We start from the raw sequence: 12,858 nt of genomic DNA on the forward strand, positions 1-12,858 counted from the left end.
GAGAATGGATTTTAGGGTGAAGGGACTAGAAGCAATAAGTCCAATTAGGAGGCTAGAGCAATAAATCAGGTAAGAAGTAATGAAATTCTGAACTAGCTAAGTAGTCATGTTAGAGATGAAAGAACGGTTGCAAAAGATGTGGGGGTATAGGGGGCAGCTAGGCAGCATAGAGGATAGAGCACCAGCCCTGGAGTCAGGAGGACCTGAGTTCAAATCCATCCTCAGACACTTAATAATTACTTAACTGTGTGATCTTGGGCAAGTCACTTAAAGCTATTGCCTATTGCCTTAAATAAATGAAATTTAAAAAAAAGATCTAGGAGTAGAACTGATAAGGTTTACAACTATTTAGATTTAGGAGAGGCAGGAGAATGAAGAGCTAAAGATGTCTGAGATATTACAATAATGGGTTTATAGCAGTGTGAAGAATGATGGTACCCTAGACTAAAAAAGGGAAGTATGGAAAACCAGGGAATCTACCTTTAAGACAAACCCAGGATTATCAAGGCAGCATTTCCTCGGAATTCCTTCCCCCCCAAAACCCCAAAAGCCATCACATTATGACTCTAGCCAAAATTTAGAGGGGCAGAACCCACAGAAAGACTGAGTGACACATTTTCCCAGTCCAAGATAACTTAGAAGCACCATGGGAAAGGTCTGTTTCATCAGGACCGGGAACTGGAAAAAAGCCCTGGCTGCAGTGCAGCCCAGCGCAGCCCAGCCCAGCCCAGTCCAGCTCAGGGATCACTGGGAACAGCTTGAAGAGGCAGTGAGAGAACTCTGCTACACCAGAATGAGTATGGAGTGAGGAGTACTGGCCGCAGAACCTGCAGCAAGAATCGGAAGAAACCAGCCTGCACCTCCAGAGCACAGCCCACAGACAGTAAGGGGGTCAGGGGAGACTGCAGAAATCTCTCTGCTCTCCCTGGGGCAGGACTCTGCTGTTTACCCACACTCAGATGCAGCCTGCAGTTTGGCCTTCCATATTAAGATAGCAGGGACCCTCCTCACAGCTCCAGGGCAGAGGGGAGTGTCTGTGGTCATCTACATATCAAAGCACAGGCAAGAGAGCATAAGACCTTGAAGGAATAAAGGTCCCAGTGCGGTGTCCCAAAAAAACCCCAAAGCCTTGGTAGTTCTATAAATTAGTCTTGAGCTGAGGAAATGAGTAAACAAAAGAAAAAGAAGAATCTGACCATAGAAAATTACTTTAGTCCCATGGAAGATCAAAAAACATACTCAGATGATGACAAAGTTGAAACTTCTGTATACACAACCTCCAAGATAAATAGAAAATGGGCTCAGACTATGGATGAGCTCAAAAAAGACTTTGAAAAGCAATTAAGGGAGGTAGAGGAAAAATTGGGACGAGAAATGAGAGTGATGCAGAAAATTCATGAAAACCAAATCAGCAGCTTGGTGAAAGAAATATAAAACATATTGAAGAAAATAATATGCTAAAAAACAGTTTAGGCCAAATGGAAAAAGCAAAACAAAAGGCAAATGAGAGAAGAATGCATTAAAAAGCAGAAATGGCCAGCTAGAAAAGGAGATCAAAAAGCTCTCTGAAGAAAATAACTCCTTCAAATGTAGAATGGAACTAAAGGAAACCAGTGACATTGCAAGAAATCAAGAAAAAATAAAACTATACCAAAGAACCAAGAATTAGAAGAAAATGGTGAAATATCTCATTGGAAAAATAACTGACTTTGAAAACAAATCCAGAAGGGATAATTTAGAAATTGGACTACCCGAAAGTCATGACCAGGAAAAGTACCTAGACTTCATTTTTTTAAGAAATAATACAGCAAAATTGCCCTGAGATACTAGAAGTAGAGGGTAAAATAGAAATTGAGGGAATTCACTGGTCATCTCCTGATAGAGATCTCAAAAGAAAAACTTCCAGGAATATTATAGCCAGATTCCAAAGCTCCCAAATCAAAGAGAAAATTCTAAAAGCTGCCAGAAACAAACAATTCAACTACCAAGGCTCCACAGTCAGGATTATACAGGATCTGGCAGCATCTACATTAAGGGCTTGAAGGGACTGGAACTAGAATATGATATTCCAGAAGGCAAAAGATCTTGGTTTACAACTGAGAATCCACTACCCAGAAAAATTGAACATCTTTCAGGGGAAAAGATGGACTTTCACTGCAACAGGGGACTTTCAAACTTTCCTACTGAAACAACCAGAGCTGAACAGAAAGTTTGATCTCCTAAGTACAGGACTCTGGTGAACCATAGAGGGGGTAGATGAGAAGGATTAACTATGAGGAATTTAATGATATTGCACTGTTTATATTCCTGCATGGGAAGAAGATACTGATAATGCATAAGAAATTTCTCATTTATAAGAGCTTGTTAGAAGGAGCCTGTATAGACAGGGCACAGGAAGGAGCGGAATATACTAGTATAATATAGTAAAAAGATGGAGTCAATGGGTGATAAAGGGAAGTACTGAGAGGAAGAGAAAAGAGAGGAAGAAGGAGCCAAGATATTTCACATGAATGGGGGAAGGTGAGGGGAGAATGAATGAGCCTTCATCCTCATCAGAGAGGAAATAACATACACACTTAATAGGGTATAGAAAGCTATCTTACCCTAGAGAAAAATGAGAAAAGAGAGATGGGACACAGGGGAATGGGGAGAGGGAAGGGGGGAATAGGTGATAGAAGAGAGGGAAGATTGTGGGAGAGGGTACTCAGATACAACACACTTTTGGACAGGGCCAGGATGAAAGGAGAGAGAGAACAGAATAAATGAGAGTGGGGAGGGATAGAGTGGAGGGAAATACAGCTAGTAACAGCAACTGTGGGGAAAATATTGAAGCAACTTCTCTGGTGGACTTATGATAAAGAAGGCAACTCATTCCAGAGACAGAGCCATTGGAATCTGAACACAGACAAAAGTACATTTTTTCTCTCTCTCTCACTATTCCTGAGGTTTCTCAAAATATTGGGGGGGGGGGGTCATGTTTATTTTTATAACAAAATTATTGTAATAATATAAAATAAATAAACCAAAATCATACTTGAAAAAAAGACAATTAAAATGAATGAATGAATGAATGAATGAATACAAACAAAAAAGACAAACCCAGGAAATATACACACACATACACACACACACACACACACACACACACACGTATATATGCACAATTACAAAACACTTCACACCAATAAAGTCAGATCTGAACAACCAGAAAGATATTAATTGATCATGGGAAGGCTGAACCACCATAAAAAAAAGAAATGAATTTCTCCCTAAATTAATGTACTTCCTGATGTCATGGTCCCTCTTCGAGAACAAAGGACAAACAACTACTTAGTAATTGTCATACCAATCAACTACCAAAAAATTATGGTATAAAGCTAGAAAAAATGAGGGGCAGCTAGGTGGCATAGTGGATAAAGCACCGGCCTTGAAGTCAGGAGTACCTGGGTTCAAATCTGGTCTCAGACACTTAATAATTACCTAGCTGTATGGCCTTGGGCAAGTCACTTAACCCCATTAGCCTAACAAAAACCTAAAAAAAAGAAAATGAAATTCATCTGGAAAAACAAAAGGTTAAGAACATTAAGGGAGGGGCAGAGCCAAGATGGCGACAAGAAGGGATCCAGTCTTAGAAGTTCTCTGATAAAATTCATCAGCTAAGGACTCTAACTAAACTTTCGAGAGACAGAACCCACAAAGAGACCCAGTGAGGCAGTTCTCCTACTCAAGGTAACCTGGAAAAGAGAAGAAAGGCTCTGCTCCCCGGGATTGGAGAGGCAGCCTGCCAGAGGGGTGGCCTGCCAGAGCCAAAGAACTTCAGCCTCCCGGAGGCAGCCCCAGGACACTGGGAGTCTTAGCTCACAGCAGCGGGGGAGTCTCCTGAGCTGCACCCCGAGGAGCACCGGGCACAAAGTGGGGGAACAGCGGGGGACCTCTGCCAGAGCGAGCACATGGAGCCCAGCCCTCAGGGCACACAGCAAGCAGCTTGGTCTTTCTGCAGCCCACAGCAGGCAGAGCTGGTAAGCAGGAGCCTCCAGGGCATGAGCCCATTGAGCTGAGGGAGGGTAGTGAAGAGAAACTGGGAGCTCGATCCTCTGCCCCTGGAACAGGACTCTGGAGCTCTGAACACATTCAGATCCTGATCACAGTCTAGGGCCCCCCCATAGAACAGCAGGCCCCCCCCCACCTTGGCCCCGTGGCAGAGGGAGGTGCTTGTGGTCATTCACAGACCAGGAGGGAGGACAGAGCCTCACACACTGAGACCCTTGTGGGAGTGTCCCAAAAGCTCAGGAAGCACCCCCAAACCAGGCCCAGGCCGGGAAAATGAGCAAGCAAAGAAACAAAAGGAAGACCATTGAGAAATATTTTGCAAATGAGCCCAAGAAGGATCAAAATACTCAGTCTGAAGATGAGGAAGCACAAGCTCCTGCATCTAAAGACTCCAAGAAAAACAGAAATTGGGCTCAGGCTATGGCAGAGCTCAAAAAAGACTTTGAAAATCAAATGAGGGAGTTGGAAGAAAAACTGGGAAAAGAAAGGAGATGTAGGAAAAACATGAAAATGAAGTCAGCAGCTTAGTCAAGGAAATCCAAAAAAATGCTGAAGAAAATAGCATGCTAAAAACCAGCTTAGGGCAAATGGATAAAACAGTTCAAAAAGTTATTGAGAAGAATGCTTTAAAAAGCAAAATTGGCCCGATGGAAAAAGAGATAAGAAAACTCTCTGAGGAGAACAAATCCTTCAGACAAAGAATAGAATTCAGGGAGATTGATGAATTTAACAGAAATCAGGAATCAATACTTTAAAACAAAAAAAATGAAAAATTAGAAGAAAATGTGAAATATCTCATTGAAAAAACAACTGATATGGAAAACAGACTTAGGAAAGATAATTTGAAAATTACTGGAATACCTGAAAGTCATGATCAGGAAAAGAGCCTTGACATCATTTTCAAAGAATTACTACAGGAAAATTGCCCTGATATTCTAGAAGCAGAGGGCAAAATAGAAATGGAGAGAATCCACCGATCCCCCAGAGAAAGAGATCCCAAAAAAACCAACCCCTAGGAATATTATAGCCAAGTTCCAGAACTCCCAAATCAAAGAGAAAATATTACAAGCAGCCAGAAGGACACAGTTCAAATATCGTGGAGCTGCAGTCAGGATCACACAGGACTTAGCAGCAGCTACATTGGAAGCTCGTAGGGCTTGGAATACAATATACCAGAAGGCAAAAGAACTTAGAATGCAGCCAAGAATGAACTACCCAGCAAGGCTGAATGTCCTCTTCCAGGGAAAAAGATGGACTTTCAATGAACCAGGGGAATTTCAAATGTTCCTTTTGGAATGGCCAGAGCTGAACAGAAGGTTTGATCTTCAGATACAGGACTCAGGTGAAGCATGGAGATTGGAGGAGAGGGGGGAAATATGAGGATGAGGATGAACTGTATGTATTCCTGCATAGAAAAATGACACTGATAATACTCATTTGAACCTTCACAGTTAATAGAGCAGGTAGAGAGAGCTTTTATAGTTGAAGCACAGGAAAAAGCTGAATTTGAAGATAAAATATGGTGTAAAAATGGAGTCAATAGAAAAAAAAGGGAAATGGAATGGGAGAAAGAAAAAAGAGAGGTGGAATAGTCCAAGATATTTCACATAAGATTTTTTTTATTACAATGAGCTATTGCAATGATATGGAGGTGGGGAGTCAAGGGGGAATGAGGGAACCTTTGCTCTCATCAGAGATGACTAGGAGAGGAAACAGCATATATACTCAATGGGGTATAGACATCTGGAGTAAGAAGGAGTGGGGAGCAGGGGGAAGGGGTGGGGATGTGAATAAAGGAGGAAAGGATGGACCATGGGGGGAGAGTGGCCAGATATAACACATTTTCTTTCTTACTTCTTGCAAGGGGCTGGGATTGGAAGGCCTGTCCAGGACCACAGGGCCAGGTGGATTCTAGGCCTAAGGGGTGGTATGGGGGCTCAGGGCTTCTTGGCCCCAGGACCAGGGATCTGTCTGCTGTGCCACTCAGCGACCCTACAGCAGAGTGAGAGTGAAAGGAGAGAGAAAATAGAGTACATGGTAGTGGAGAAATAAGAAAGGAGGGAGTTGCGATCAGCAATGGCAACAGTGGAAAAATATGGAAATAACTTTTGTGATGGACTTATCATAAAGAATGAGATCCACCCATGACAGAGTTGTTGGTGTTGGAACAAAGACTCAAGCGCATTTTTTGTTATTATTATTTGGGGGAGGGTGCAGGGCAAGTGGGGCTGGATGGTCTGCCTGGGGCCACATAGTGAGGTGATCTTTGGGTGTTTGGGGCCGGATTTGGACCCAGGTGCTCCTGGCTCAAGGGCCAATGCTCTGTCTGCCACCCAGCCACCCCTACTATTATTACTATTTTATTTTATTTGGGGGTCTTTTTTCTTTTTCTTTTTAGGTTTTTGCAGGGCAGTGGGGTTTGGGTGGCTTGCATGTCACTCGGCTGGGTGATTGTTGGGTTTACGAGGCTGGATATGGGCTCGGGTGCTTGTGGCTCCAGGGCTGGTGCTTCGTCCATTGCGCCACCTGGCCATACCTACAATTATTACTATTATTTTTCTTTATTTTAATTTTTTTCTCTCCCCTTTACTTTTTTAGCCCAAGCAAGTCTATCTATATTCATGGGGGAGGAGGGGTATTGTTTACTTGTAAACAAGAATATTTTATTAATGTAAAAAAAATTTGTATAAAATGAGAATAAAAAGTAAATTAAAAAAAACCCCCAAAAAAGCAAAAAAAAAGAACATTAAGGGAATTAATGGGAAAAAACCATGAAGAAAGGTGGCCTAGCCTCAAACTCTATTAAAAATGCAATCAACCAAAACAAGCTACTATGGCTGAAAAAGAAAGTAGATCAGTGGAATAGACTGGGTACACAATATAGAGTAGGTAATGACCCAGCTTTGGGGACAAGAATTCATGATTTGAAAAAACTGCTGGGAAAACTGGAGAGGAGAGTTTGGCAGAACTAGGTATAGAACAACATCTCATACCATATACCTTATAACAAAATAAGTACATAATTTAGACATAAAGGGTGATACCATAAGAAAATGAGGGAAGTATGGAATAGTTTATCTATCAAATCTATGGATAAGGGAAGAATCTGGGATCAAATAAGATCCACAGAGCATTAAGGGATATTAAATGGATAATTTTAATTTCATTAAATGAAAAGGTTTGCACAAATAAAACCTATGCAGCCAAAATTAGAAGGAAAGCAGAAAATTGGGGCGGAAAAAGCAAGTTTCTCTGATAAAGACCTTATTTCTCAAAAATATAGAAAATATAAAATTTATTAGAAATACATTTCATTCCCTAATTGATAAATGGTCAAAGAATATGAATGGGTAGTTTTCAGATGAAGAAAGCAAAGCTATAATCATATGAAAAAATGCTCTGAATCACTGTTGAATAAAATAATTTTGAGTTACCACCTCATACCTATCAGATTAGCTAATATGACAGAAAAGGAAAATGATAAATGCTGGAGAGGATATAGAAAAATAAGGACACTAAATAACCCTGGAAAGCAATTTGTAATTATGTCCAAAGGGTTATAAAACTATGCATACCCCTTGATCCAGCAGTAGGTCTGTGGACCAAACAGATTTAAAAACAAAATGGAAAAGGGCCATGAGTACAAAAATATTCCTAGCATTCCTTTTGTGGTGGCAAAGAATTGGAAATTGAGGGGGATGCTGAACAAGCTGTGCTATATGGGTGTGATGGAAAACTATTATGTTATAAGAAATGATGAGCAGGATGCTTTGAGAAAAACCTCAAAAGACTCATATGAACTAATACTAACTAAAGTGAAGTGAGCAGAACCAGGAGAATTATGTACTGCTGTATAAAGTAATAGCAATACTATATGATAATGAATTGTGTCTGAGCTAGTCTCAGTAATATAAAAATCCAAAACTATTCTGAAGGATTTAGGTTGAAAAATGCTGTACACCTCCAGAGACAGAACTGATGGAGTCTAAACATTGATAGAAACATAGTATTTTTAACTTCATTTTTTTATCTTTTTTTTTTTTTGGTCCCTGTTTTCTTTCACAACATGATTATTAAGGGAATATGTTTTATGAGTGCACAAGAATAACCCACATTAAATTGTTTGCTATCTTAGGGAAGGGGAGGGAGAGAATTTGGAACCCAAATTTAAAAAATGAATGTAAAAATGATTTTACATATAACTCAAAACAATAAACAAAAGAAAAAAAAGAAATAGAAAAAATATGGGTTTAAGGAGAAGATCATGAGTTCTAATCTAATCATGCTGAACTTGAGGTTTCTACTGAACACTCAGGTGGAGATGTCTAATAAGCAGCTGGTAACCTGGCATTGACTGGAGCCTAGAAGACAAGCTGGAGAGGAATATATAGATTAACAAGATAAAGATAATTGAAACTATAGAAAATGATGAGGTCATTGAAAGAGAACTGAGAAAGAAGAGAAGCAGGTCCAGGACAGAGTTTTAGGGGATAACTCTGGTGAAGGGATTGGACCTGGGTCATTACCCAGCAGAAGACAAAGAAATGGCCAGATAAGTAGGAGAATCATGGCAGAGCTATGCCATAAAGACACAGTATCCAGGATGAGGTGAGAGTCAAGTGTCAAAGCATGCAGAGAGTTCCAGATTTCTTTGGGATAAAACATTTCAAGTTCTGATCTAGAATGGAAAGCACATACCTCCCAAACTCAGCATTAGCAATAGGAAGGGGTGGAGGAAACAGGAAAAGGAAGGGAATTAGAATCTGCTAGGAATGGGTTATAAATATCCTTGGCACCAGTAACTTATAAACTCTCTACATTCCTGTACCTGCATAGCAGAAGTTATTATTTATACCTCTGTATAAGAGAAAACAACTCTCTAAGGCATTTACCTGACAGTTCTAAATTGAGTAAAGAGAGAGCACCGGTCCATTTAGGAAGAAAGATGTCTAGACTTAAGACACTCCTGATTTCTCTATGTATTTCTAAATTGCATATAAAACAGGGGTTGCCTATGCTTATTTAACCATCACACAAATAGTATTTATGTAATATGTGTATATAATACACATATGCACATACATGTGTATGGACATGCACACATAAAAACATATATAATTTATGAGAGGGAGAGGAAGAAGAGAGAAAAGCAGAGAGGAGAGAAAATGGAGAAGAGACGGAAGAGACAGAACAGAGAGAGATCTTCAAATATCAGTGTTAAACTGCCTTAACTTCCAAGATATATCTTGCTTCAATCTATAAAATTACCAAAGTTAAAAAGATCCATAGGTCATTTTAAATCAGTACTTACTGCCTCTGCCTCAGCAGGGTCATACCAAACAGTAATATATGGATGCCGTAAGGCTTCATCAACAGAAATTCGCTTGTCAGGATCTATTACGAGCATTTTTGATAACAAATCTCTAGCTTGACTTGCTAGGAAGAAAAATAAAGTGTATGAAGAATCAGATTTTTGAAACTAAGTTGTTAATTGAAAATTAAGCAAAAATACAAGATAAAAAATTAAATATGGCAGCACAGATAAGGAAAAGATCAAAAGCTCAAATTATGCAATGAAACACATTAAATTCTCTTAGATTGTTTTTTTATGAGAAATAAGAAAGAGTATGCTGGGGAGAGTGGAGTTGTGTGCAGGGTACATGTCTGCTCTAATATCTGGAAAGGGCAGCACTCTCTGGCAATGAACAATAGAAAGAAAAAGACCCAAAGAACTGGAATCATTCTGAGGTTTGACAGTTCTAATTTTTCCTTCTGAGGAATAAAACAAAAGCTTGATATCATTCTCCTAGCTATTCCCTCTCTCATGGCCACATAAAAACTTTAAAAACAATTGCACTAAAACCTTGATTAACCAGAAAAATCAGGAATTTGGGAATCTGCCTAATGAAACTTTCTGATTAACTGAAAATTGATTACTGAAGCAGGATGAAAATAGTTATTAGCAACCAAAATCTATAAATCCATAAAAAGAGCTGTATCCCTATAAAGTGTCTAGGTGCAATAGATGCAGGAGATGCATAAGCCTGACCTTTCAACTTCATAAAAAGATATTTTTTGAAAATTACTTTAGGGAAGAAATTCTAGCTATTAAAAAATCTAGAGGATAATCAATATTATAAATTAGAGTTATAGTTGCACATAGCAAGTTTCATGGTTCCTTTGATCATCAGATAATATAATTTGCTTTGGATTCACAGAAGTTATCAATTTTTTCTGATTTTTTCTGAGCTACCTCAGTATTGAGATAATTTTATATGGAGAAACTATATTTAAGATTGAAAGCTTTGATAAAGTATGAAATGTACATCTTTACAACTTCAATTTCTGTAATTAACATATGTTCAAACTTTCAAATTAATTTGTGAGGTTTTTTTTTAACTTTGCTTGAAGATTTCTAAAAGGCAGACTTTGAGAACAGAATCTCAGGTTTCAGGTATTTATGTTGACACTGATTCTCCTTATCTTAGATTTCTCTGTCCTTGAGAAGTAGCAAAGTGTTTGAGGATCCCAATTGCTGGTATAATTAAATATATTTTAATATATTCCAATGTCATTTTCATTTACAGAAGAGATAACTATATTCACATTCATATTGTGGAATGTAATTAGGAAAAAAATTCATATGCATTAAGTATTCAAGTATTAGAAAAAAAAGTCTTACTTTTCAGTTTATCTCGTTCAGATTCTGATGGGAATATCCAATCAGGAAAAAGTTCTTCAAATTTGATACCAGGATATTTCGGCCTGTTTTCTACATAATTCCTCACAGTTGGTTGCAATTTCTTCATAAAGTCTGATGATGGTGTTCCTAACTGTTCAATAACTTTATTCCACTGATCAATATCTGTAGGACCTCTTTAAGAAAATATAACTGAAACAACCATATTACACAAAGTATAATCCAGTGGGGAAAAAAGCTAATGTATAAATGTGTACACCAATAAGGAATGAATAAGGAGAACCAGAATTCCAAGTTCTTATTATTCAAGACAAAGATAATTATAGAAAGCACTATACAAACTATTTGACAAATGGCATATGATTAACTTTAAAAGAGAAGTAACAACATAGCTTTTAATTCTTGCTCTATCCTTCCTACCTGAATTCTTTATGAATCTAGAGACTTGATTTCTTTGTTTGGGAAAGGGGAAGTCAGTCCCTCACAGTTCTGAAATTCTCTATTTCCTGTTGTCTACTGATCCAACTTATCAAACAATCTGCTAATGAATACTGCTTTGCCTTCTGGCTCCAATGAGATAATTTTCTTGTGACTGAAGATTAGAGCTTAAGCCAAAAATTATAGGTAGCCCCTGGTTTTTTGTTTGGGGTTTACTTTGGGAGATAGGGGTGGGAGGAAAGACGACAAAATCTTTTCAATAGTGTGGACAATTGTGGGTGAGAAAATTCTCTCTTCCAGTGTTGATCTGGTATCTGCTTTATAACTTGCAGACTTATAGGTACCTCAGGCAATAAGAAGATAAATGACTTGCCCAGGGTTATTGCAGTGTATGACAAATGCAGGAGCATTTGAGGCCTGATCTTGCAAGCTCTGAGGTTTACTTCCACATCTCTACTGCCAGGATAATCTCAACATTCACTAAAATTTAGGTAAAATATCTCACTATGGGATTCAAGACTATGACAATGGAATACAAGCTCTGGCAGGTCCTAGTAACCTCATTTATTATTACTGTTGCTCACAAAAATAATAGTCTACATTCATAGCATATTGCTTACATCACACATTCTGTCTCACTGGATTCTAACAACAGTCTTGTGAGGTAGGCGGTACAACTATCATTGACTGTTTCACAGATGAAGGATCAGGAAAGTAAAGTGATCTCTTCAAAGTCACAGACCTGGTGAATGACAGAGCTGGGACTCAAATATTTGACTTTAAATCCAGTTTATCTTCCAGTCACCCCTTCACAGAATAAGAGTCTATAAATTTGTATTCTTTTTCACTTAAATTATGATAGAAAAACCTAACTACTTTATTCTTTGTTTAAAGTAGATCAAACTGATTCTTTTCTCTGCACCAAGCTATTTTTTCTACAGTACCACTCTACTGATCTTTACTGTAGAATTGTGAAGTCTAACCTAATTCCTAACAATCCTTTTTCAATGGCTATAATGTACAGTTTTTTCATTTCTGCACCTCTTAAAATCTCAATTCTCTTTTAAAGTACATAATAAGCTAACTCATTAAATGCACAAAAATGAAAAGTAATTGATATGCAGGTCATTAATTCACCTAATATTAGGCAAAACAGCTTGTATTTTATAAGTTTTTTCAGTTCAATTTATTTTCAGAATAAAAAAATCTAGTTACTGAAATGAGTAAACTTGAAATAGGGTAAAACTGCTAGACAACTGTTAAGAAATCCTGAAAATAACATAGCATCTAACTTCACAGTTAAATATTTGTAAAAGAGATGATATACAAAAATATTCATAAAGCTAATCACAATGAAACAAAAAATCTCTCCAAAACAATTATCTATAGCTTAAGAATCTATCTACTTCACCTGGAAAAATCTTCCCAATAAAAAGACCACAAGAAAAAGTATGTTGCTATAATGTACATGATACTGAAGACTGATTTATTAGAAAGACAATAATATCTATCAATTAACATAAACTATTTTAAAAATATTTTTTAAAAATGAAGACTGATGAAAATATTGAATGATTATCATGAGAAATGATATATGGAAAAAATGGTTAGGATGAAAAGCACTCACAAGATGAAAGCATGACTACAGACAAGAAATGGCATACAGGAAA

At 38.0% G+C, this 12,858-nt stretch overlaps 1 protein-coding gene across 6 annotated transcripts in view; it reads right to left on the minus strand.

The window, feature by feature from the left end:
• MAPK9 (mitogen-activated protein kinase 9) overlaps nucleotides 1-12,858 on the minus strand; it is a 61,584-nt gene that overhangs the window by 15,190 nt on the left and 33,536 nt on the right. For all 6 annotated transcript variants that reach the window (XM_074212199.1, XM_074212201.1, XM_074212200.1 and 3 more), the window contains exons 8-9: nucleotides 10,733-10,915; nucleotides 9,362-9,486 (exon numbers count right to left, since the gene is read on the minus strand). In XM_074212199.1, the coding sequence (XP_074068300.1) occupies nucleotides 9,362-9,486; nucleotides 10,733-10,915 (308 nt within the window). The remainder of the gene's footprint in view (nucleotides 1-9,361; nucleotides 9,487-10,732; nucleotides 10,916-12,858) is intronic.

The sequence above is a fragment of the Macrotis lagotis genome, chromosome 1 (assembly GCF_037893015.1).
Source record: "Macrotis lagotis isolate mMagLag1 chromosome 1, bilby.v1.9.chrom.fasta, whole genome shotgun sequence".
Taxonomy (NCBI): domain Eukaryota; kingdom Metazoa; phylum Chordata; class Mammalia; order Peramelemorphia; family Peramelidae; genus Macrotis; species Macrotis lagotis.